Raw genomic sequence first — 27,401 nt, forward strand, 5'->3', positions numbered from 1 at the left:
TCTGGCATCTCTGGATGTAAGTTCAAGAAAATAAACTCAGCGGGAACAAAAGCTCGTATGTGAACAACCACTGCCCAGAGAGGTGGGCTGGCTGGGGGCAAAATGTAAGTAAGACAATGAGCAAAATGTATAACAGCCTGCCCCTCCTCCTCATCAGTTATTATCACCTATAAAAACAAGCACTTGAGGCCAAATGGTTAAATATCCAATATTATTATCAAAATAATTTTCGATATTAGAGCATCAACATACTGCCATATCAAGAATTCTAAATAATGGTAACTATTACCATGTAATAAAGCAAATAAGTTCATAAATCATTACATTAAAACACTGGAAATGTACATGTATTTATTGATATTCTTTCTAGAACTTTAAAAAGTTTCAGTTTCCTAAATTTTCATCTGAATAGAATTACAAAAGGCTTTAAGAGAGTATGTTGTTTACATCTCCTCCCAGCAGAACATCTGACTCAGAGAGAGTAATTCTCCCTAAAATAAAAGCAATGCTATGTATTGCAAGATATCATTTAATGTCTGACTGTACTACTTATCATTTACTCATTAAATGACTATAATTTTTGATTAAAGAAGGAAAAGAATTCAAAGTACAGATATGACACACTATAAAAAAGACATATGATTAACAGTGAGTCAATTAAACAAAAGGATGCAGTCATAACACAGAAACACAGGATCCCCAACTAGTAAAGTCCCACTGAGAACTAAGCTATGCTGAAGATGGCTGCTTCTACTCCTCAATTCTTCCTTTCAATCCAAGAGTAGTGATTGGGAGCCCGACACTCGTCACTCTTTTAGGGGCTGAGACAAGACATGTCTTGCCCTTGTGGAGTTTCCAGTGTGGGGTGAAAGAGAAACAAACAAACACTTAAAATGTTAGGTACTATTAAGTACTAAAGAAGGCAAGAGGCGAAGGGGATGGCAGAGGATGAGATGGTTAGATAGCATCACCAACTCAACGGACATGAGTTTGAGCAAACTCTGGGAGATAGTGAAGGACAGGGAAGCCTGGTGTGCTACAGGCCCTGGGGTCACAAAGAGCCAGACACAACTTAGTGACTGGACAACAACAACAACATAATGTTATTTACATGAAAATGCAAACATGAGAATCTAAGCTTTGCTTTAGTACAAGGAGAAGGCAATGGCACCCCACTCCAGTACTCTGGCCTGGAAAATCCCATGGATGGAGGAGCCTGGTAGGCTGCAGTCCATGGGGTCACTCAGAGTCGGACACGACTGAGCGACTTCACTTTCACTTTTCACTTTCATGCTTTGGAGAAGGAAATGGCAACCCACTCCAGTGTTCTTGCCTGGAGAATCCCAGGGACGGGGGAGCCTGATGGGCTGCCGTCTCTGGGGTCGCACAGAGTCGGACACTACTGAAGTGACTTAGCAGCAGCAGTACAACAAGTTAAGTGACTGAACAACAACAGCTAAAGAAAAATAAATAAATAAAGCAGGGGGAAGTAGCATAAATGAGGTGGAGAAGGTGGGAGGACCTTGTAATTTAAAAAAAATATTTCTTTCTTTGGCGGTGTGGCATGTGGGATCTTTAGTTGTAGCACAGCAGCTTAGTTGCGGCGCATGAGATCTAGTGCCCTGACTCGGATGGAACCTGGGCCCCTGCACTGGGAGTGCAGAGTCTTAGCCATTGGACCACCAGGAAAGCCCTATAGTCTTCAATAAGATAAACAAGACAGACCTGAATGAGAAGCCGACATTCCTGAGAAAGAAGTCGGGAAGTGGACTCTGCAGATTCTTAGGGAAAAGTTTTACAGAGGCAAGAAAACGCAGTGCAAAGGCTCTGGGCCAGGATCGCAGAGGGTGTGGGCGAGGAGCAGTGAGGGGGCCGTGTGGTTGGAGGGGAGGCACTGAAAAAAGCAACAGGAGGCCAAGTCACGTGGACTTCACGCTTCACGATTCACTCCAGAAAAGAGAATGAATACTTCCCTCTAAGGTAAATACACGGAGTTTTCAACTCAGAGTGTTGGCTAAAATGCTAAACCGTATGAGCGAAGGAAGGTCAGTAAGAGACACGAGGCACTGACCAAAGGAACAAATAAGAAGAAGGTGTTTAACAGAAACTTTGCGGGGTCGAGGGAAATTCTGGAGCCAGGGAAGCAGTCCAACATTGCATCCAGATTTACCGCGTTTATTTTATGACTGTATGGGGATTTTGCTTCATTCCAAACCTCAGTATTCTGTTTCGCTGCTTCCTTGCCGTCACATAAAAGTTCCCCTTTCGTGAACAGTCTATCGAGCCTGTCACCCTACTGGAGCTCTGGCGCACACATTTTGGGTCAGGTAATTCTTTGTCGTGGAGGCTCGTCCTGTGCATTATGGGATGTTAACAGCACTTCTGGGTTCTACCCACTGGGAGCCAGCAGCAACCCCCACCCCCAGCTATAATAACCCAAACAACCAGAAACATCTCCAGACATTGACAAATATTTGCTGGGGTGGGTAGAAAAAGCTGTGCCTTCTTGGGAATCACCACTCTAATGTGAACAGACAAAAAGCCTCATCTCGATTTATTAACTTTGTTCCAAACACCTTCCTGCCTCAGGGCCTTTGCACAGCTGTTCTCTCTACTGAATCTTTGTCCCAGGTGGCTCCCACTTGTCCCTCAAGCCCTCTGGGGAACCTTCCCCTGATATGGCGCATGAGCATGTCAGCTGTTCCCATTATATGTTCATTTGTGAATATACATTTGGACTTTGTTGACACTATCACAATTGCAATTAAATAATTATTTTGGTCATTATTATTTAATGTCTCCTCCATTTCAGCAAAAACTCTACCAGTCTTATTGGCTCATGTATCTCCAGAGCACTCAGAGAAGAACTCAAACGTACACAGGAAAGCATTTTGTCATCGTTGTTCGGTCCTCAGCTGTGTCCAACTGTGACCCTACAGACTGCAGCACGCCAGGCTCCTCTGTCCCTCACTATCTCCCAGAGTTTGCTCAAATTCATGCCCACTGAGTCAGTGACGCTGTCCAACCATCTCATCCTCTGCCACCCCCTTCTCCCGTGGCCTTCAATCTTTCCCAGCACCAGGGTCTTTTCCAATGAGTCGACTCTTGCATGAGAAAAGCATGTCACTGGCCAACTTTGGTATTTTATTACAACAAATTATTACGTGCCTCACAGGCAATCCAAGTACAGTGATATAGACCACGGCTTAATGATAAATCTCTTCGGTCAAAATCTTGACTATGAATATACTTTACTCGAGGGTACATTTTTCCCTTTTGTTAACAATAAAAGTCATGAAAAGACTGTAATGGTGATGAGAGGACCAAAAAGGCCCTTTATTAGATGACAATGAATGAGCCAGGGAACAGAGTGTCTGTAACTGAGGCCATCTTTCTGGCTCTTTTGAACTCCTTATAAGGATTTATTTTAATACAGTTTATTCCACACAGCAGACACCATATTACCTTGCTTGCTCTTGTATGTCCCAGAGCCTCAAATATATTTAAATTCATCGTAAAAGGTTAGTATTCTGGGACCCACAAATGAGTTGCAGAGTATATAATGGACCCTTGAAATCATACGTAAAGATCTGGACACACTTTCTAGGAATAGGGTCCTGAATTTTTATATGCTTCTCAAAGGTGGCAATTTAAGACCCACCGTCTCATATGATTTCATTTAACTTTGAAACTTCTCGGGAGGGACTTGCCTGGCGGCCCAGTGGTTAAAACTCTGCACTTCCAATGCAGGAGACACAGGTTTGATTCCTGATTGGGGAGCTAAGATCCCACATGCCTAGCGGCATGGTCAAAAAATAAATAAAATAGATAAGCAACAAGGATTTACTGTATAGCACAGGAAACCATAAAAACAAACAAACAAAAACTTGGAGGGATAGTCCCATCATCTTTGCTCCACCTCTTAGGAAGAAAAACAAGTTTTAGTTACCGATTTCCTCTCCTGCTTCAGTTCCTGGACGTAGCGCACTAACTCCACAATGATCTGAGAGGTCATATTCTCGGAGATGAGTTCATGCTGCCCAGCATAATCGTTCATTTCATTCAGGGTGGCAAGGAAGGCTTGGCAAGCCGTATACCTACAGAACAGAACACACACCACTCCTTTCCAAACAGGGCACATCCTCTCTCACGCGGCTTCCCGCCAGCAAAAGAGTAATTAACGTTACTATCAGGGTAATATGCCTCCAGCTCCCATAGGGTCTTGACAAATTCATTACACATCAGGGTGTTCTCATCAACATGGCACACAATTAATTACAACTGAAACATTTTTCATTTGGCGAAGCCAAATTGCTCTGTATGAGGCAACATTTGGCTTTGTTACTAGCCCAGGTAAAACCCCCAATACATATATCTACTAAATGTTCTAATGTCATGGATATTTAGATCTAAATTAGAGATGATACTTTTGGACTAGCCATGTTAAGATGTCTTAACTGCTGTCTGAAACGGACATATTTCCTAGATGAATGAGACACCTGAATTTACCAAGATGTGGAATGCACAGTCCATCCACACTTCCTGTATTTGCTTATAGGCTAAGCTTTTCCTAATTACCTTAATTGAAACAATCTGGACGAGGTCTAGTGCCTCTATAAGAAAAGTTATTTAAGTTTTTATTGTCTTCCCCCAAATTTAAAAATTGATACAAATATGAATGAGGAATGCAATTTATTTTTGTCGGTACACTACATCTACAGAGTATATGTAGATTTCCTTTATAATCATCACCAAGGACATATACATACGGCCACATAACAATCAGTGATAAACACACCTGTATTCTTCTTCCTCCTTCGAGTTCTTTTTAGGTTGGTATTTCTTTGAAAGGTTCCTAAAACAAAAAGGCAGACATATCACCTTATACAGAAGATGATTGAGAAATCAAGGATAAAAGATGAAGTTAGTATTTTTGTTTACAAGTTAAAAAGCCACAAAATGTTCACAACTGAACCATTTAATTCCTTCCATCTTTCAATGTGAAAGACTTGCATAGGTTTGAATCTTTTAGCTAAAGATAGAGCAAATAAGAATAGGCATGGTCACCAGCTGGTCACTTACCTGGATGTTAAGACCTGACATTATTTAACTAGAGGGCAGACCATGGGTTTCTATGCAGTGGCTTTTATTTACAGCACTGAGCTGGGGTAGTTTTTCTTACCAGGTCACCATCCCGTATACTCATCCTCAGTCAAGCATTATTGCTCTAAATCCAAGGCAAACATATGGACTGGGTCCGAATGTTTAAAATTAAAATTCAAAGGGCATGTTTTCAAGGCTCTGTGGCTTCTCTTTCAAAGAGCTAATGAAAACCACTTGTGTGAATAAGTCTCCTTGAAGGAAGTAGAAACAATATTTGGAGGGATGTTTATGCTAAGACATTTAACTAGGAGAAATTTTAACCTGTGTAGCAGGCTCACACTGAACACACTCAGATTAGCCAAAATTGCTCTAATCTCTCTTCCTAATCCCACCTCCAGGTCAAGAATCCAAATACTCCCCTCTACATTCTGCAGGCCTAAATTTACATAAAAACTAAGAGTGATCTTGAAAAAAGAAAATTCACTAATGGCTCCACTGATTGATTTCTCTTGGGTCCTATTTTGGCTTCTGTAGTTAGAAGAACAGCCATAGATAAAGAAGATGCAGTACATATGTACAATGGAATACTGCTGCTGCGGCTGCTGCTAAGTCGCTTCAGTCGTGTCCGACTCTGTGCGACCCCAGAGACGGCAGCCCACCAGGCTCCCCGGTCCCTGGGATTCTCCAGGCAAGAACACTGGAGTGGGTTGCCATTTCCTTCTCCAATGCATGAAAGTGAAAAGTGAAAGTGAAGTCACTCAGTTGTGTCCGACTTGTAGCGACCCCACGGACTGCAGCCTACCAGGCTCCGCCATCCATGGGATTTTCCAGGCAAGAGTACTGGAGTGGGGTGCACACTGGAATACTGTGCAGTCATAAAAAAGCATGAAACAATGGAATTTGCAGCAACATGGGTGGGCCGAGAGACTATCGTACTAAGTGAAGTAAGTCAGAAAGAGAAAAACAAATGCCAAAGCACAGCACAGAGGAACCTGTCTGTGAAACATTTTTATGTAAGTTTAGAAACTCACAGATACAGAGAACAGATTTGTGGCTGCCGAGGGGGAGGGGACGGGGGAGGGAAGGACCGAGAGTTTGGGATTCGCAGATGTAAACTATTGCCTGTCGGATGAATGGACCATAAGGTCCTACTGAATAGAACAGGGAACTATATTCAATGTCCTGGGATAAACCATAAGGAAAACAATATGAAAAAGAAGTGACTCAGTAAGTACATGTATAAATGAGTCACTTTGCTGTACAGCAGAAATGAATACAACATTGTAAACCAACTATACTTCAACTTTCACAAAAAGAAGAAGGGAGGAGAAAGAACAGTCCTAGGAGGTGACCCGTGGTCCACAGTGAGACTCTCCGTATGACGCCATTTCACTGTTCACTTCTCTTTTTATTCCCTACTGCTATTCCTCTTTCATAGTACCTACTTTCATTATTTCACATTTAATTTCTTTCATTTCCCCTGAATCTACAGATGTGCCTAGAGAAGTATACAGGAATCAATTTGCAATTTTGATCATGGTACATTTTACAGACAGAGTGAAACGTGAGTTCATCTCCAACAGGTGTTACTAGATGACACGAGAGGCAGAGGACTTCAGTAAAAAGGACATTGCTCTGGGAATCCAGAGACCAAGTGTCTGGATGGTGTGACCTCGAACAAATCAATGGGCAAGTCTGTGCTTCCAGTTCCTCATCTCAAACCCTGAGGTAGGGGCATGAAATGACCTCTCTCGTCCCTTAAAGTTTCGAAATTCCAAGGGAATATACATCACCCAATAGAATAGTGATTGCTGCAATTACTTAAAAAAGGCAGGGGTACATAACAATTTAAAATTTTTAAGTAGACAAACTGATAAAAGAAAAATGTACTGACTTGGAGGTTGCTATCACATGAGCTGTGTTTCAACTACGTCGTGTTTTCTCTACTGATACTCTCACAGCAAAGATTATCTGGTAGATTTAGATTCAAAAGACTGTGAAGAAGCAATATTTCCTAAATATGAAATATCTAAAGCAAGTACTTCAGAGAAAAACAATGATGCAGAAAAGAGAAATCTTGCATATCGAGAACACAGTGGAATTCTTTGAGGTGGTCTACCACATTTCATCTTTAAAGATTTGGGGACTTCCCTGGTGGTCGATCCCGGGTTGGGGAACTGGTATCCCACGTTCCTTGGAGCAACGAAGCGCCTATACCACGGTGAAGACCAAGTGCAGCCCAAAAAAAGATAGATTTAACAAAAACAGTGGCTCCAACTTACATGTACCAGGAATATTAAAAGGGGAGCCATGGAAAGCAGATGACTAATCAATAGATTCTTTGGTAAATATATTTAAAGTAGCATATATGTGATCTTCAGTATTGAAAAGCCTAGAAGTTTTATGAGACATTTTTAGTGCATGGTTTAAAATAATGACCATTTCTTCTGCTAACCATAAACTATAAATGGAAAAATGCCCCTTCTAAATTCACACCTTATATAAAAATCCATTCAAAACTGTTTTTTTAGAGGTTTATTTAAACCCACACTTTCTTTTTAGCTTCCAGTCCTTAGCAGCCATAAAAATAGTTCAAATTTTATACCTAATTGAAGGAAGCAGAGCTTGAAGAGATCCAGGAGAAACCAGCACTTTTTATAGTTCCGTTTTCCCAGTCAAACCCCAAACAGGATTAAAGACCTGTTGTGGGTGATCTGCAGTAAAGATGGTCCACTTCTGTGTATGAGTATCACTTTGACAGTGTTACACATATATAGCATTCAAATGCTTCTTAAAAGCATCAATGAATAATTCACTCTATAAATGCTAACAGAAAACTAAAACCTTAAGAGGTCTAGAAGAGAACTTCAGATCCAAAGATACTTCTGTCAGGGGCCACTACAAAAAAAAAAAAAAAGAGCCTTTCCGTTCTCTCGAGATGGGCTTTCTTGCCCTATGTGTATGAAGTTATTATAAAAATAAGCAAGCAAATAAACCACCAAAAGCAACTTTAAATTTATGGGATCTTTCTGAGAAACAAGTGTTTTATATATTTGCTCTTCAGATAGGCTAATTAAAAGGTAGGAGGAAAATACACTTCTTTTAATAAAAATACTAGACTTAAATTTGGTTGTTCCTAAGAGCTGCCAGGAGGCTTTTAAAAGGAGATGCTTAGGCTCCATTTCAGATCCTCTAAAACGGAAGGTCTAGGGTTGGACCCAGGAAATTTTTTTTTTCTATCTTTCTTTCATACTTTTAAAAGCTCACCGCAGATTTCCAGATAAAGATGGTAAAATAAAATCTCATCAGAGAATTGTGCTTTTTTCCAACAAGAGGTAAAATAAAAGCCAGGAAGTTTTCCAGAGCAGAAAATAAACCAATGAAGAAAGGCACATAACCTCAGTCTACACACTTTGAGAAGCGGTGACCCATGTGAGAGATGGAAGGTTCTAGAACAGTGTACAACAGATGCTTGACCCCTCCCTCACAGTCATTGGAAGGGAAATAAGTCCGCGGAACATGGACTGACTGAAAATCAAGTCAGACAGAAGTTAAATGAGGGGTGAGCCAGCACTCAGGGAACAGAGACAGAAAAGCTCTGAGAGGGAGACAGGCAGACTGAGCATCCAGATTCCAGGACTTGGCAGGGGCCGGGGCTGGCCCCCTGGGTTTCCACTTCTCAGGGCCGCAAGCTGAATGCCTGGGGGAGATCACCCCAAACCTAAGGACCCCCAAGGAATAGGAGTGAATGCTTGTGACCTAATGGAGTGAATGTCAAAATAGAAACACTAACAAAGTTTCAGAAGAGACAATGAAACTCAGAGTCTCAAAGACAAGAGGTACAAAGTCAGGCGCCCCATGGGGTTAACCGAAACTGGTGATTAACACAAATTCTTGAGCTTGCCTTCCAGTTTGTTCAAAACCCCTCTGCTTGTAACCTGCCTTCACCATTCAAGCTTGCTTTCTTGCTACAAAAGCCTTGCTTGTCTTCCAGGCATTACACAGCCGAAACAGTAAGATGTTTGCCTGGGAACCTGGAGTCAGCTGTGTTGAGCTCAAGTTCAAGCCAACTAACACTGGTTTTGTGTCTTAGTTGCTCAGTCATGTATGACTTTTTGAGACCCCATGGACTGTAATCCACCAAGCTCCTCTGACCATGGAATTCTCCAGGCAAGAATGCTGGAGTGGGTAGCCATACTCTTCTCCAAGGGATCTTCCCGACCCAGGGATCAAACCCAGGTCTCCTGCACTGCAGGTAGATTCTTTACCATCTGAGCCATCAGGGAAGCCCCACCTAAACCTGGAGCTGCACAGGTGTCCAGTGAATGGCCTTTTGATGGCAGAGGGTCAGAAACTCCACCCTCAGATCACGCTAAGCACCTCCATTTTGGAACATGCATCCCACAAAGAAGCAGGCAACTCAGGTACACCTGCACAGAAAACGGATGACCTCATCCTGCCCGCAATCATCGTTCTCCACACCGACGGCCAACCACCACCCTGCTTCTTTAATAAATATCCCAAGCCCCTCGCCTTCCAGGAGGCTGATCTGGGACTCGTTCTCCTGCCTCCTCCCTTGGCAGCCTTGTGAATGAACCCTTTCTCTGCTGCAAACCTCGGTGTCTCAGGGTTTGGCTTACTGCGTGTTGGCCAACGAACCTGATCTGGTAACACCAAGACCAATGGCGCCAGAAGCACAGCAACGATCGTTCACATTCTATCAGATCAAACAGGAGCACTGGTGACGCTTGTTAATACCAAAAACATGCTTAGACATCAACCTAAGACACTTACATGCTTTATCTCATTAAGACCCCTCAACAACCTCGTAAGGCAGGAAAGATCATCATCCTTATTACTCACATATTACAGATGAAAAAAGACAAAGCACATAGAGTAATTTGCCCCCAATCATTATTACTGTTAAGTGGAAGAACATTCCGGACACTAAGACTCTAGAGCGGGGTCCCCCACCTCCAGGATCTGATACCTGATGATCCAAGGTGGAGCTGATATAATGATAATAGAAACACAGTGCCCAATAAATACAACACACTTGAACACCCAAGACCATCTCTCCCACACCCCAGTCCGTGGAAAAACTGTCTTCCGTGAAACCGGTGTGCCAGAAAGGTTGGGGCCCGCTGCTCTAGAGTCTGTTGCTTTTAAGCACTTCACCAAACTGCCTGCATTAAATACAAGCAAGGTGAAAAGATACAATGTAATACAGAAGACAAGGGAGGAAGAAAATGACAGAGAAAAACCCAGTCTGGAAGAAAATATATGAGGGCATGAAATAAACAACTGACTTTGCAATTGAAAGTAAGGAAAATTAATAAAGAGAGATCAACCACAAAGCATTGCTTGGAAAAGTTACCAAACTGCTAAGTGGCACAAAAAGGTTAGAATAAATATTGGGCTGCCCCTAGACTTTTACACCAGAAGACAATGTAGCAACAGCAAGGTTTGGAGAGAAAGAATGACCACAGAATAATTTAAGTCAAATTGTTGTTAGGTGCAGTCTATCCTCCATATCTTTGGGGTCCACATCCATGGAGTCAATGAACTGCAGATGAAAAATATTAGAGGGGAGAGGGGAGTTCCAGAAAGTTCCCCAAAGCAAAATTTGAATTTGCTTCACGCTGGCAACAGTTGACACAGTATTTACATTGTATGAGGTATTATAAGGAGTCTAGAGATGATTTAAATATTTGGAAGGATGTGTGAGGGTTATACACAAATACTATGTCTTGCTATATAAAGCAACTTGAGCATCTTCAAATCTCCGTATCTGAGGAGGTGGTTCCTGGAACCGATGTTCACAGACACTGGGGGATGACTGTAGAGTGGTATTCTCAAACAAGAAAGAACTCAAGGAGCATGCCAAAAGTTCCCATCACGGGTAAAATATTCCTATTTTTCTTGATGCCAACAAACAAGTGCAGAGGCTGTGGTAGAAGGAATGCTGATGAACATATATCTGTAATTAAGACAAACTAACTGTGAGACTCATTTTATAAACCAAGTTATATAACTCAACTAGGAGAGGAAGTAAAAGATGTAAATACTCTCTTCTTTATCTTTCCTAGCAGTGAGTCAACTGAGACTGTTTAAAATTACAACATGAGTTAAAAACAAAACAAACAACAACAAAAACACACACAAAAAACCCCACCAAACAGCAATGACAACCTGCATTTTTTTTTTTTTTTTGCTAAATCTTATAAGAATTTAATATTTCAAGCTCAGTAAATCCTTCAAGTTTCCCTTTAATATCTTGCTAAGTGTTCAAGTAAATTTAAATTCAATACCTTGTATATACAATGTGCAGTATATTTTATAAAATGACTTTGACAGTTTCCTTTTATTTACAATGGGCTCCAATTAAAAAAAACAAAAAACAAATGACCAGGATAAGAATGGCTCAAGAAGAAAGTACAAATGACTCCAATGCATAAAAACATACTCAACCTCATTCTTACGAAGAAAAACATAAATTACTGGTCAGATCTAGCAATATTTACTTATCAAATTAGCAAAGATTTAAAAAAGACGGGTAACAAGAAGTACTGAGGGTCAAGGTGGGGAGCAGTGCCATGCACTCTTGGATGGTAATAATGTTACAGTTTCCAAGAAGGGCCACTTAGCAAATTTTACCAGAACCAAAGTGCTTCTTTTAGTAACTTATTCTCTAGACATGTTTGCCCAAGTGTTTCATTCAAAGTCATCCATCGCAACTTTGTTCAGAGTTGCAAACAGCTGGAAACAATCAACTATCCACCAATCCAGTACAACACTGTATAGTTATAAAAGATAAACATGAACTTCTAGAATAATCTGCAGGATGCAGAAAGGCAAGGCCACCCTGAACTTCAGGGAAGCAAGGATTAGAAGTTTCAGTCATATGAGTTCATTACCTGGTCATAACAAATAAGTCAGTGTTTTGTTTTGTTTTGTTTTAAGAAACAGTTGCTAAGGGGCAATCAATATTTGGTTCTCTTATATAGGTCATATAACATATTTTAAGATTATATTCAGAATTTAACCCTGCCTTGAATGGAGGGGATTCCCCGGTGGCTCAGCAGTGAAGAATCTGCTTACAATACAGGAGACATGGGTTCAATCCCTGGGTCAGGAAGATCCCCTGGAGGAGGGCATGGCAACCTACTCCAGTATTCTTGCCTGGAGAATCCCATGGACAAAGGAGCCTGGTGGGCTATAGTACATAGGGTTGCAAAGAGTCAGGCATATCTGAAGCGACAGAGCACTCATGCACACATGCCTTGAATGGAGTGTAACTATAGTAGGTGTCAGCAAACTTATATAAGCATATATATATATATATATATATTTATATTTACATTTGAGAAGGGGACGACAGAGGATGAGATGGCTGGATGGCATCACTGACTCGATGGACGTGAGTCTGGGTGAACTCCGGGAGTTGGTGATGGACAGGGAGGCCTGGCGTGCTGAGATTCATGGGGTCGCAAAGAGTGGGACACGACTGAGCGACCGAACTGAACTGAACACGTACATAAGCAAGCTTAGCAAGGACCAGACACTAAATATTTCAGACTTGCAAGCAGGTCATGGTCATGTGGTCTCTGTTGCACTATTCCACTGCCATTATTTTTTGCAAAAACAGCCACAGACAATACATAAATGAATGGATGTGCCTGTGTTCCAATAAAACTTTATTTATAAAATCAGGCAGTGATGGATTGGGCCACAGAGGTGGCCAATAGTTTGTTAACCACTGACCTACAGAAACCAAAGCCTTAATTATCATCTTCTACATCTAAAATAAGTTAGCGTTTTTTTTCTTCTAATGCAGAAAAGAATTAACGACAGATATCTCCCCAAAAAAGTGATGTTTTTCAACATCATACTGATATTTCAAGCAAGTCTTTGTTGAATATGCTCCAGTCACACTGGCTGGAACTTTTCATTACTCGAACTTGTCACCACTTTAGGAGCTCTGCACTTGCTGACTCCTTGGCCTGGAAGAACAACTCTCAGACCTTTGCTTGCTGTCTGTCAGTTCTCAAGCTATGGATTTTCCCTGGCCAGTGTGACTAAGTAACCCTTGCCCCACATCAAGCTTTAACGCAACACTGGTTTTACTTATTCAAGGTGATAAAATGCTATCTTTAAGTGATTTACGGCCTTGTTCATTTGCATGCGGTCTGTTTTCCATAGTGAGAAGATGAATCCCTTAGGCTCTGGCACGTCCGGTGTCTCTTTCACTAGAATCCCCTCCCCTAACCCTACCGACATATTGTTAGTTGTTCTGTTTTTTGCTAAAGCCTCATCAGCTCTTACAGGCCTGTGACAACACGCAATTCTCCTTGAAACAGTGTTGACCAAATATTGCAGACCTGTTCCCATTGATTCACTCTTTCTACAACTATTTACTAAGTCCCTAGTATGTGCCAGTCACTGTTCCGTAATATGGGGATTCATCAGTCAACACAACTCAAGGAGCCCTGCCCTTGAGAGGTTTATATTCTAGCAGAAGTGGAAGGCAATGATGAACAGTATATAAGAAAATTATACAATATTAGAAAGTTATCAGCACTTTGGAAAAACCAGAAAGTACAGCAGGGAGGCAGGGAGACCCTCACTGTGCAGGCGACATTAGAGCAAAGACTTGAAGGAGGTGAGGCAGTTGGCCACGTGGATCCCGGGAGATAAACCTCTATGTGATCCATTTGAACGGCCATGCAGCATCCCTGTGGCGAGAGCGGGCCTGGCGCGCACAAGATTGAACAAGGAGGCGGGGATGGTTAGAGCAGAGATACGAAGGGAGAGATGATGTAAGAGAGGGAGGGAGACCGTTTGTGTTCGCTTTGTAGGACATCCACCGTAAGGATTTAGGATTTACTCTGAGGGAAACTTGAGTTGGGGGGGGGGCAGTGGGGAGAGGGAGAACTGGGCTGCAGAGATGCAGATTTTGAGCGGAGAGATGCCTTTTCAGATACGTTACATGTGAGATGTTTTCTAGACATCCAAACGGAGATTCTGAGCAACCTGCTTCTGGAGTTCAGGACAGAGGTCTAGCTTGGAGACACATATCTGTTGCCATAGAGACCATCCTGAAAGCCAGGAGACAGACAAGATCACCAGGAGAGCATAGACTGATAAGAAAAGATGACCGGGAGTTGGGCACTGGGGCAGATTGGGGTGAAGGGGCGGGAGGAGACGAGGAACCTCTAGGGAGCCTGAGCAGAGCCTTCCAAAGAGCTTTCGGTGAGATAGGAAGGAAGCCTAGAGATAGGGGTTTCAGATGCCAAGTGAGGGAAGTGTTTTCGAAGAGGCAGCATCCACCCCATCAAAGCTGCTGAGGGGTCAAGGATGGTGAGGACTGAGGACAGGCAACTGGCTGGGGCAGGATGAAGGTCACAGGCACCCCTAGGAGCAGTTCACACAGGTGAGCTCAATAAGGAGAGGAGGGGTGAGCTCAAAAGTTATGTTTTCTTTGCGGATTTTCAACGACGGGAGACGGTGCGTTTTTGTGCAGATGGGGATCATCTAATAGAAAGTGAAGCACTGATTACATGGAGATGGAGGAAAAACTAGTGGAATCGAGTTCTGGGAAGGGCCAGGGTGTAAGAGGTGGGCTGGGATTCAGACAGGAGCATCAGGTATGGGAACAGATTCGGACAGGTGGGTTACAGAGTGTGAAACTCTAAGGATGTTTTCCTTGGACTGCTTCGATTTTCTCAGGGAAGCGGGAAGCAAGCAGTGAAGATAGTAGGAAGGAGATGTTGGGGTGTGTGGCAAGAGAAGCCATGAAGAACTCAGGCAAATGGAAAAGCAGATCAACAAAAGACAGTCTGATTACTCCTCAGCACCAAGGGCCCTGCCCAGATCTCAGTCTTAAAGATTAGAAGACACTTTCAGAGGATTAGTAATTGTCTTGAAGGCAAGGTTCAATTACTCATTATCTGTTTTTGTCAACTTCTCCCATAAGCATAGGACTTTCCTGGTGGCTCAGAGGGTAAAGAATCCGTCTACAGTGTAGGAGACCTGGGGTTCGATCCCTGGGTTGGGAAGATCCCCTGGAGGAGGGCATGGCAACCCACTCCAGTATTCTTGCCTGGAGATTCCCCATGGACAGAGGAGCCTGGTGGGCTACAGTCCATAGGGTCGAAAAGAGTCGGACATGACTAAGCGACTAAGCACACACCCATAAGCACAAATATAGATACTTTGCAGGGATGGAGTGAAACAAATGTTAACATTTACATCTCAGGAAAAGGACTTCCCAAGAGATAACAGCCACAGCAGTAACACTGCTATTCTAGATCTGAAACAGGGGGAAATGGTCAATGGAGAGCTATTAAATGTTACCCCAAACCTACTGCTGGAATTGGGAGTCTTTTCCAATAGCCTCCAGTTTTGTTACCTAAATCCTCGCTCACAGAGTCATGAGAAAGGGCCGGGAGACAGGTGCTGCCCAGAGGGCAGCAAAAGCAGTGCCTTTCTGTCCTGACACAGAACTGACGGAGAAGCTTGCCGAGGACAGACTTCACGACATTGGATGACAAACCTCCCAAGCAAATCAAGGCAGTGGCGGAGGCTCCAGGAAAGAGGAGACGACGCCAAGACAGAAAGTCAACGGAGGCAGGGAAATCCTTTAGGGGAGACCAAGCACAGCGCAGCACACTTTGGCTAAAGCTGTTGCGCAACCCATCTCCACAGGAAAGACAACATTTTATGACGGTGCAATGTTTAAATAATCAACACGGAGCAGCTCGCTGGCCACTCACACTGTCAGTTATGAAGCTTTCAACTGCTAATGAGGCTGATGCACATATAAGGCATCAGAAGTTCATCTGCAATAGAATTCATTTATAAAAATAAGTTTATTTATGAAATTCTTATTGAGGAAATTTAATTTTACTTAAATTTTATTCAGCAAAATTAAAGACAATTTAATTCATAGTAAATAAATTATCAAATTATTATTAAATAATATATTTATTACTAAAGAAATTTGTTGTTGCTGCTGCTCAGTCGCTATGTCATGTCCAACTCCGTGACCCCATGGACTGCAGCACGCCAGGCTCCTCTGTCCTCCACTACCTCCCACAGTTTGCTCAAATTCATGTCCATTGAGCCGGTGATGCTATCTAACCATCTCATCTTCTGCCGCCCCTGTCTCCTGTTGTCTGCGGTCTTTCCCAGCTGTACTATTAAGCAAATAAATAGTAAATTTATAAAAAATTCTTTATAAAAATTATTTCATTGAGCAATATATATTGTATTTTATTTGCTCAATGGAAACAAAACTTATCATCCATGAAGTGCACCATATGTACCACTTAGGTGCTTATTAAATGACAACAAGAGCTCTCTAAGATGATTCTTTCAAAGATACATGACATTCACCTTGTCCACATGGTCTTTGGATTAAAGTAAAATGTTTCTAAATCGAAAGTCATCTAGATACTCACAATCTGCACAAACCAACCAAACAAGAAGTCATTAAAGATCTTGCCACTTCAAGCTTAGTTCTGCCAGCAACTTTTAAATATTTTATGTAAGAACACAAACTTCTTGGATAATTTGGTCCTTGGAGTTGTAAGAAGGGCTGCCTGAGGACCTCTCAGCTGCTGCTGGAGGGAACATGAACCAGACGAGCTCTCTGGAAAACTGACTCCATCTGCTAAATCTAAACATACACAAAGCCTAAGACCTAGGAATTCCACTCCTGGACATGTACTTTACAGCCCCCAGTTGGAAACAAGCAATAGCCTAGTGACAGCAGACTGGACAAGCTTTGGCACACTCATCAACCAAAATAAAAAGCACCACAACATGTAACATGAATGAATCTCATAGACCTAATGAGGGACAAAGGAAACCACATACAAATGGTGCATAATAAATGATAACATTCACCAAAGCTTCAAAAACAGGCCAGACCAATCCATGCGGCCAGAGATCAGCAGAGGGGTCAACCACGGGGGCAGGGGAGGGGCATGAACCAGAAGGGACCGGGGGAGTGGACACTGAGGCTGGTAATTTTCTGTTTCTTGACTTGGGTGCCGATCACATAATTGTATTCACTTTGAAAACTTCTGGAGTCATACACTTGTGATATGTGTACTTCTCTGTTGTTATGCTTCAGATAAAGTTTTCTGGGGGAAAAAAAAAGCTGCTCAAAAATTCAGCTGCTGACCTTTTAAGCAACAGAGTATAAAAGCAATAATTTGGTTTTTCTGTTTACTGTGCTCTGAAAAATAATTTTCTATATGAAAAAAATTGCTTTTACTGAAATATAAGCTTTCCTGAAAGGGGAAAATCAATATTTAAAGGCTTACACATTTATGGTATAAAATGAGGATATAAATGACCCTTACATTCATTCTGCAGTTAACAAACAACCTTTCTCAATATCAACTTACCTGAGTTGCTTTGCATAGCTGAGTTCAATCTCTGTCCTCTCCTTTACAAATTTGATGTATTTCTCAAGAATATCAATTCCCCACTGTGTGTGTTTTTCTAAGTTGTCAAATTGATCCTGTTAATAAAAAAAAAAAAAACAAAGGCAGAGCTTGTAATCTTTCTCTGTGATTAACATAACTTCAGTGCACAGTTCTCTCAACAATATATCAGTACGTAGAAAGCAGTTCTAACATTTTCCATGATTGTACTTGGGTGCTTTTTCGTTGAGCAATTTTAAATCAACATTACCAAATTTGGTTTGAAAACTGCCTGAGATATTGAACTCTGACCCATCCGTTCACGTTCCCTATTTCTGTTTAGAAACGTGGTGTTTGGATATATTTAATGTATTGGCGCAAAGCAGTGTCTTCTGCAGATACCAAAAACTGAGACATGAAACACACTCCCGAGTTAACTCAGCCACACTCTTAGCCCCTTAAGGGTCATTTGCGAGTTAACTTTCAACATAAGCTCACTGAAATTTGGGGCAAAGAAATGGGAGAGAGAAGAGTTACAAAATAAGACTTCAAACAAATAAAATGACTCACATGGACTCTATTCAACATTCACCCATGCGTCAAGCCTACCGTGTGGGGCAGGTATGGTGACTGGGGCTGGGGAACCAAGAATAAAAATATAGCCCCAATGTGCCGAGTGCCTTGAGAACAGCAGTCTGCAAGAGTGAGAACGGGTAGGTATTCCAGCCACAGCTAATGCAAAGGCAGGGAGAGGAATCAGGTGGACTGGTCTTGCTAGAGTCCAAGGTGGGGGTAGGATGCAAGGGAACGAGTGGCAGTGGCTGATGGAACCAGAGGGGCCCGGCTGAATCACCCAGGGCCTTGAATGCCGAGTTAAGGTGCTCAGACTCTCTGGTGGGCACCAGTGAGCCACTGAATGGCTTACAAATGGAGGGGCACTGCCAGAGATACATTTAGCATCACCAGGAGCTGGAAGTCAGGGGACTGTTCAGTAATCCAAAGGCAAAAAACCAGGAGCAGAGGGAAGGAGTCTACAGATCATGAACAAAGAATCAGCGAGGATGCAAACGATTACATTTAGAATGCATGAACGAGGACCTAATGTACAGCCCGGGGAACTATATTCAGAATGCTGGGATAAATCATAATGGAAAAGAATGTTTAAAAATGCATTGAAAAGATTATAAGAAAAGAATATACATATGTGTATAACTCAGACACTTTGCTATATCGCAGAGATTGGCACAACACTAAATCAACTGTACTTCAATTAGAAGGGCTTCCCTGGTGGTTCACATGGTAAAGAATCTGCCTGCAATGCCGAAGACCTGGGTTCAATCCCTGGGTCGGGAAGGTCCCCTGGAGAAGGGAATGGCCACCCACTCCAGTATTCTTGCCTGGAGAATTCCATGGATGGAGGAGCCTGGTGGGCTACAGTCCATGGGCTCACACCACTGAGCTCAAACTCAGCTAGCCTTCATGACAGATTAGATGGAGAGTTGGAAGGGATGTGGAGGGGAGAATCCTAGGGTGGCTGCTTGGTTCTGCTTCATGGAACCCTAACTCAACAAATCACTTCACCCCAAACTGCCGCCCCTCTGCCTGTCTTCTCCATGAAGCAGAACTCAGCCCCACACAACAGTTGGAGAAACGACGTAAGAAATTCAGGTTTTCTTGGACGTCCCTGGTGGGGTACAGTGAATAAGAATCCACCTGCCAATACAGGGGACATGGGTTCGAGCCGTGGTCTGGGAAGATGCCACATGCCAGCAGGGCAACTAAGCCAACTCCACAACCACTGAGCCTGTGTCCTAGAGCCCATGAGCTGCAACCACTGAAGCCCATGCGCCTAGACCTGTGCTCTGCAACAAGAGAAGTTGCCACAAGGAGAAGCTGGTGTGCAAAACAGAGTGGCCCCCACTCTCCCCAGCTAGATGAAGCCCATGCAGAGCAGCGAAGACCCAGCATAACCGAAAAGAATTAATTTAAAAAAAAAGGAAATTTAGGTTTTCTTTTACTAGAATGTTTTCTAATTGAAAATTAGCACTGTAAAATGTTTATCTCCATACCTAATAATGTTTACTGTTACCACAAAAAAACTGAGTGAAAGAAAGTGAAAGTCACTCAGTCGTGTCCTCCTCTTTGAGACCCCATGGACCGTACCGTCCGTGGAATTCTCCAGGCCAGAATACTGGAGTGGGAGAAGCCTTCCCTTCTCCAGGGGATCTTCCCAACCCAGGGATCGAACCCAGGTCTCCCTCATTGCAGGCGGATTCTTTATCAGCTGAGCCACCAAAAATCAAGGACCAATATTAAAGGCTTTCACTGATTCCTGGTCCCCGAGAATAGATTTCACAAACTGAGACTTCACTGCTCAAGAAGGTTATTTATGTTACCTCTAAGGACAAGGATGGTCAGGCAAATTTAAAGTGTAAACAAGACTGTAGATCTCTTTAAAGTACTGCAGAGAACAAATATACAAACAGTTCAAGTAATGATTGCAGTCGTTCCTAGTTATTCAGAGGCTTCTTTTATTTTTAATTAGCTGTTTTATTTTATTCTTTATTTTGGCTGCTCTGGGTCTTCGTTGAGGTGCATCAAGGCTTCTCTAGTTGCAGGGCTTGTGGACTTAATTACCCCACAGCATGTGGGATTTTAATTCCCCAACTAGGGATCAAATCTGTGTCCCCCGCATTGGAAGCTGGATTCTTAACCACTGGACCACCAGGGAATTCCCAGAGCAAGGCTACTTTAAAGCTTTCTGCGAATCAGTAAACCGTTGTTAATACAGTTTTACAATGACCTTATTTATTTAACTCTTTTTCATACCCCTCCCTCCATTTGAGACCCCTCTCTCTGTATAATTTCTACCACCAGAGCCTTACTTTTTTTTTTTTTCACCCATGCTACAGGGCATGTGGGATCTTAGTTCCCTGACCAGGGATCAAACCCACACCCCCTGCGTTGGAAGCATGGAGTCAACCACTGGACCATCAGGGAAGTCCCCAGCTTTACTATTTTTAAAGGTATAGATGTTTCCTCAAAATCTTACTAAGATCATCTGCTCTTAGATTTCACCCTTGTCCTGCTAACAACCAAATTTCCTACTTTTCCTTACTATATTATTTTGCAATTCTTTTCAGCACTAATGTGTACAATATAAAGCAATAGCTTTTGAGATCAAAAAACTTTAAAAAAAAAAATTTACACTTGAATTGAGCCTACCTTAAAAATTACTGGCCTCAAACCAACAATATGTTTTCAATAAAGTTATCTCTATTCAAGACCATTCTGCAAGCTATAATAAAGCACTTACTAAAATAAGTGTCCAAATGGGATAGAAGATCTTAATAATAATAATAAAAAAAAAACCTGACTCAGTAACCAACTAGCACTTGCTCATGAATATAGCATAGTTCTTTTTTCTGCTATATTACAACACCTCAGTGATGCAAGACTCTACTGTTGCTGTCACATGGACGGCCGCAACATGGACTTTCTGACAGCAGCTACAAGAAAATTCAAAACAGATGAAAAACCAATCAACCCGCTTACATTCTTGATGAAAATGTGGAAAACTTAATGGGAAAAAAAAAAAAAACCCAAAACCCTCCAGATCTTAAAAAGACTCTTTTATGAACAAATATTGTATGTGGTATTTTTCAAAATAGCCTTTACCACTTTGCAGATGGTACCATGATCAAAAATGAGTCCTTTCCATTTTCTGTGAATTATACTTGATTTAAAGAGCGGCAGGGAGAGAAAGAGAGAGAGAAAATGTATCCTTTGCTGTTTGATGTCACATCGCAGCAGTTTTGAAGACTCCTTTCCCCTCTTAAAATTCATTAAAGACCCCAAAGAGCCTTTGCTCATCTTATTTTATCACATACGCATGTGTGTGTGTATCTGTGTACACACACACAGAGGCTGTGCTGGGTCTTAGCAGCAGCACACAGGACCTTTTTGCTGCAGGATGTGAAATCTAGTTCCCTGACTGGGGATCAAACCCAGACTCCTTGCATCAGGAGCGAGGAGTCTTACCCACTGGACCACCAGGCAAGTTCCTGTTTATCTGCTTTATAGCTATCAATATTTACTCTATCAGAAATTAAAAGTTGAAAGACTTAAAAAATATCAATTAATTTTAAAAGACAACAATAAATTTGTTGTATATTAATTTACCTAGCATATATATATCTATATATATTATTTTTAGGCACTTTACTTCAAAAAAACACCCCCTCCCCCCACAAAAATTAGAAGTATGGTACTGTTTTACATGTCTACAAATCTCTTTAATGTCTGGTTTAATAGAAGACAGCTGGATTCTCATCTTCTTTCACATTCAGTCTGTTGTGGGTCCTTATTTTGGTGGAAGTATATAAAAAAATACAACTTAACCCAGATATGCAATGGTTAGAAAATAGAGGCATATTTCAATGTCCTTTCTAGATAATTGTGGATACCATACCCAAACTCAACAAATACTAGTTTCTTAAAGGCTAGCTGGAATGTGAAACTTGAAACCATGGCAATGAATTTTTCATACCAGTTACAATAAAATGCACTAGTCTGTCTTGCACTGTGAATGGATCTCTTACCTGGGCATGACTGCATTATGCTCTGGTCATTTGGAAATGTTATTTCACTTACTATGCAGATCTTCCAAGTGTCGACATGTTTCAATATAAACCATTTTAGAAACACACGTCTATATCATTACTGATCTTATCCGATGAGTCTTTAAGTATGTGGTAACAGTCAGGTCACAGTGGCAAGGACACATTTTCCAAAGCTTTAATTTCCACTTAAAAGCTGGGATTTTATCTTTAGCTACAAATATGGTCAGTTGTTTCCTTGAGGTGACAGGCTTGATTCATTCACTTTAGAGAAAATGTCTGCCAAATGCCCAAGAGTTCATCTGTTGATTGTTCTTTGAAGTAAAAACGACAGCCTATGATAAAAGTGGGCTTCCCTGGTGGATCAGTGGGAAAGCATCCACCTGTCAATGCAGGAGACTCAGATTCATTTCCTGGGTTGGGAAGATCCCCTGGAAAAGGAAATAGCAACCTGCTGTGGGATTCTTGCCTGGGAAATCCCATGGATAGAGCAGCCTGGTGGGCTACAGTCTGTGGGGTTGCAAAGAGCCAGACACGACGTAGGAGCCAAACAGCAGCAGCAGCATGACTGAAGCAGCTGAGCTGTGCTCAGTCACTCAAGTCGTGTCCGACTCTTTGCAACCCCACGGAGTGTAGCCCGCCAGGCTCCTCTGTCCATGGGGATTCTCCAGGCAAGTATGCACTGGAGTGGGTTACCATGCCCTCCTTCATTTGGTCTTCCATGGTTTCCCTCATTGCAGGGCAGATTCTTTACTGTCTGAGCCACCAGGGAAGTCCAAGAATACTGGAGTGGGTAGCCTATCTCTTCTCCAGGGAAATTTCCCAACCAAGGAGTTGAACCAGGGTCTCCTGCATTGCAGGCAGATTCTTTTTCAGCTGAGCTACCTGGGAAGGCCCCTGATAAAAGCAGCTAGTCCAGCTCAAAATACAATCACTTAAGTATTCTGGATTAAGTATTCTTAATACTTTAATATACTGGTTTAATTACTTAATACTTTAATATCTGGTTTAAGTATTCTGGTTCCTATCTTGCCACACTATTAAAAAGATGAATGATGTATATTCAAACATTGAAATTTAATAAAATCATTCATCTTTACTGTTTCATCAAAGACATTTAAAAATAAAACTGATTTTTTTTTTCTTTAAACAGGCAATGATGAGAATACAATAACCACTACCACAATTTGGAGCCAGCACCCTGATTCCTGCTAAGCCACCAGTCATCTTACCCACCACTGCTTTTGTATCATTAGTGCAAATGCCCACACGGTGAAAAAGACAATGTCTTAGTATCATTATGAAAATAGTTTTGACCTCGTGCACTCCACGAGAGGGTTTCTGGAACCTCCAGAGGTTCAGAGACGCACTTGAGGAACCTCTATCATATGACACATACCCTAAAATTTCACTTGAAAGCTTCATACTGCCAAAGACGAAGAAAGTCGGATAATGTAGGACCTAATGGAAAATGTTTAATTTATAAGTGTATACTATATACACACTCAACAAATAACTCCAAATTTGCCAAGAGAACTGCAAACGGATGTGTCCAAGTAACTGATTACAACCTGACAGGTACCTTTTCAGAATCCCCTTCCCCCTCCCCCCGCTCCCCCCTTCTCTTGAATTCTCATTGCTCCTTGAATTCTAATGAACCAAAGGCTCCTGGCAGGAGCTTTCAGCCACAAGGGGCCGAGTAAGCTGAAAAGACAAATGAGGAAAGTGCAACTGTATTAATCAGTATTTTACAATTATTTTTTCAGGTCTGGTTTTACGTCCTAGACTGTGATCAAGCTCCTTTATACATTGAAGATTGAACAATGAAATAAGCATGACCTCTAGCATTGGTTTAGGTCATGAAGTTATCGTCATCAGACGTTCTAAAAAATCATGAAGTTTATTTATTTTTTTGTATTTTGGGTTTCTATTTTTTTTTTTTTTTGGCTCCACCATGTGGTATGTGTGACTAGTTCCCTGACCAGGGATTAGCATTGGGAGCATGGAGTCTTAACCACTGGACCGCCATCAGTTCAGTCAGTTCAGTTCAGTTGCTCAGTCGTGTCCGACTCTTTGCGACCCCATGAATCGCAGCACACCAGGCCTCCCTGTCCATCACCAACTCCCGGAGTTCACTGAGACTCACATCCATCGAGTCAGTGATGCCATTCCAGCCGTCTCATCCTCTGTCATCCCCTTCTCCTCCTGCCCCCAATCCCTCCCAGCATCAGAGTCTTTTCCAATGAGTCAGCTCTTCACATGAGGTGGCCAAAGTACTGGAGTTTCAGCTTCAGCATCATTCCCTCCAAAGAAATCCCAGGGCTGATTTCCTTCAGAATGGACTAGTTGGATCTCCTTGCAGTCAAGTCCCCAAATCATAAAGTTTAATACAAACAAAATTTGCCTTCCCATAGACCTACAATATAAACCCATCAGTCAGGGTGAAGACTGGTTTCTCTAGGTCAGATATAATGACTATTCTTGCTTACTCAAGAAGACTTCTGAAATCGGATTTTTTTTTTCAAATTATACCAAAGAACTAACACAGGAACTATGAGCACAAAAGCTATTTAAGATGAAGAGACCCATATCGGCCACAGTGAAGCTGTCTCCAAAGTACAGGTCAATTTTTAACACGATACTTCCTCTAATCAAAAAGGATATTAAACAGACACATCCAAAGCCAATCTAATAAGAAACTAAGTTGCCAAAGTCGCCTCTGTATAAATGGCGCAGACTGGAGAAAGGGTATCCAAAGGCAGCCCTCCTCCACACAGAAATGCGGAAATCCATCCCCTTGCCGGAAGTTACTTACTCAGGAAAGGGAATTATCCCCTCCTGTCAGTGGGGCACTTCCATGTGGTATCAAAACACTGTTTTAGGGTGCTCTAATTCTGTAAGAAACCCGCTTTCCTAAGGACTTGGGCGCCTTGAGAAGCACCTGATCCTGAACAGCTGTTTCTCTTTTGGCCGTGCCATGGGGCACACGCGATCTTAGTTCCCCAACCAGGGATCAAACGTGTGCCCCCTGTGGTGGAAACTAGGCGTCCTAACCACTGGACAGCCAGGGAAGTGTCCCAAATGGCTCTATTTCAACACAATCCCTTGGGATGATATTACTGGTGTTGGCATCCTCTTCTCTTTGAGGGAAGTGTTAGAAGAGATTTGAAAAAAGACAGATACAGGTATATGTGTAACTGAATAATTTTGCTGGATCCCTGAAACTAACACAACATTGTTAACCTACTATTGTATGAGTCCCTAGTTGCTCAGTCATGTCCAACTCTTTGAGATCCCGTGGGCTGAAGCCCCCCAGGCCCCTCTGTCCATGGGATTTTCCAGGCAAGAATACTGGAGTGGGTAGCCATTCCCTTCTCCAGGGGATCTTCCTGACCCAGGGATCAAACCCAGGTCTCCTACATTGCAGGCAGATCCTTTACCGTCCGAGTCACCAGGGAAGCCCTGTTAATCTCCTATACTCCAATGTAAAATAAAAAAACTTTTAAAAGAGTGTCAGAGCAACCTAGATGTCTACCAACAGATGAATGGATAATGAAGTTGTGGTATATATATACAATGGAATATTATTCAGCCATAAAAAGGAACACATTTGAGTCAGTTCCAGTGAGGTAGATGAACCTAGAGCCTGTTTTATAGAGTGAAGTATAAGTCAGAAAGAGAAAAGCAAATATCATATATTAATGCATATACATGGAATCTAGAAAAATGGTACTGATGAATCTATTTGCAGGATAGGAATAGAGACACAGACACACAGAACCGAGAAGGGTCACAGCACACAGCAGGGGAAGGAGAGCCGGGACGAACTGAGAGAGCAGCCATCGAACATACAGATTACCACGTGTAAAACAACTAACGGGAAGTCACTGTGTAACAGGAACACAGCCTGGAACTCAGTGAGAACTAGAGAGGTAGAATGGAGCGGGAGGCAGGTTCAAGGGGGAGGGGACAAATGTATACTTATGGCTGATTCGTGTTGTTCTGCGGCAGAAGCCAACACAATATTGTAAAGCAATTACCCTCCCATTAAAAATAAAATTTTTTAAAAAGTTACTACACACACACACACAAAATGTCAGAAGATATAGATTTACCCAGACTGAATGTAAGAAAAACTCACTTAAAAAGTTTTTAAAAATCCACTTGAGTCTGAATATTCAAGTGGTTGCATCTATAGAAAGAACAACAAAAAATTATAGAACTTTATAAACAAAAACGTGTCATCCAAAATACCATCTGCGACTCTATTTCTTGGATGTTTAACAAAGATTTCAATTCATTTCCTTGGACAAAGGAAGACTTGTCCTCATACATTAAATTAAAGGCAGAAATACCCCAAAATATAGGTTCAACGTAAAAGCTGTCAAACCTCGAAAGTGATGAAAAACCATTACCCAAAGTGACGTCAGCGTTTGTCCACAGTAGATAAAACGTGAGAGACAGCATTAGAGGGTTTCTTTCAAGGAGCCAGATAGCCTTGTGTTTTGACAATACAGATTTTTGCAGATTCTGTCAAACCATATATACATCTGCTGATTCTGAAATGGGTCCAGTGAATTGGGGTGGTGCAGCTCCTTGGGTTGAGAATGCCTACTCAGGCAACAGCCTGTAACATAACTGACAAAATAGGGGCTCTGATGTGACAGGGTCATGGCTGGACAGTCAAGTTGGTACAACAGATTTTAATTAGGAAGGGAATGCATGCAAAACGAAAGGCTTTCCTGAACTTGCTGCTGGTGCTAAGTCGCTTCAGTCATGTTCGACTCTGTGCGACCCCATAAGACGGCAGTCCACCCGGCTCACCCACCCCTGGGGTTCTCCAGGCAAGAACACTGGAGTGGGTTGCCATTTCCTTCTCCAATGCATGAAAGTAAAAAGTGAAAGTGAAGTCGCTCAGTCGTGTCTGATTCTTTTCGATCCCATGGACTACAGCCCACCAGGATCCTCCACCCATGGGATTTTCCAGGCAAGAGTACTGGAGTGGGGTGCCAATGCCTTCTCCGTTCCTGAACTTGAGATCTCCTTAAAAAGCAGGTCTAGGGATTCCCTCGTTGTCCAGTAGCTAAGACTCTGTGCTTCCAATGCAGGGGACCTGGGTTCAATCTCTGGTCAGGGAACTGGATCCCACATGCTGCAACTAAGAGTTTGCATGGTATAAAGGTGTATAATGCAAGCCGCCACTAAAAATTCTGGGTGCTGCAACTGAAAGAACCCACATGCCACA

General features: G+C 42.2%; 1 protein-coding gene across 10 annotated transcripts in view; it reads right to left on the minus strand.

Moving 5' to 3' along the window:
* FNBP1 (formin binding protein 1) overlaps positions 1-27,401 on the minus strand; it is a 135,753-nt gene that overhangs the window by 70,790 nt on the left and 37,562 nt on the right. For all 10 annotated transcript variants that reach the window (XM_070799419.1, XM_019971012.2, XM_070799421.1 and 7 more), the window contains exons 2-4: positions 17,520-17,635; positions 4,799-4,855; positions 3,950-4,097 (exon numbers count right to left, since the gene is read on the minus strand). In XM_070799419.1, the coding sequence (XP_070655520.1) occupies positions 3,950-4,097; positions 4,799-4,855; positions 17,520-17,635 (321 nt within the window). The remainder of the gene's footprint in view (positions 1-3,949; positions 4,098-4,798; positions 4,856-17,519; positions 17,636-27,401) is intronic.

Source organism: Bos indicus, chromosome 11 (assembly GCF_029378745.1).
Source record: "Bos indicus isolate NIAB-ARS_2022 breed Sahiwal x Tharparkar chromosome 11, NIAB-ARS_B.indTharparkar_mat_pri_1.0, whole genome shotgun sequence".
Lineage (NCBI taxonomy): Eukaryota > Metazoa > Chordata > Mammalia > Artiodactyla > Bovidae > Bos > Bos indicus.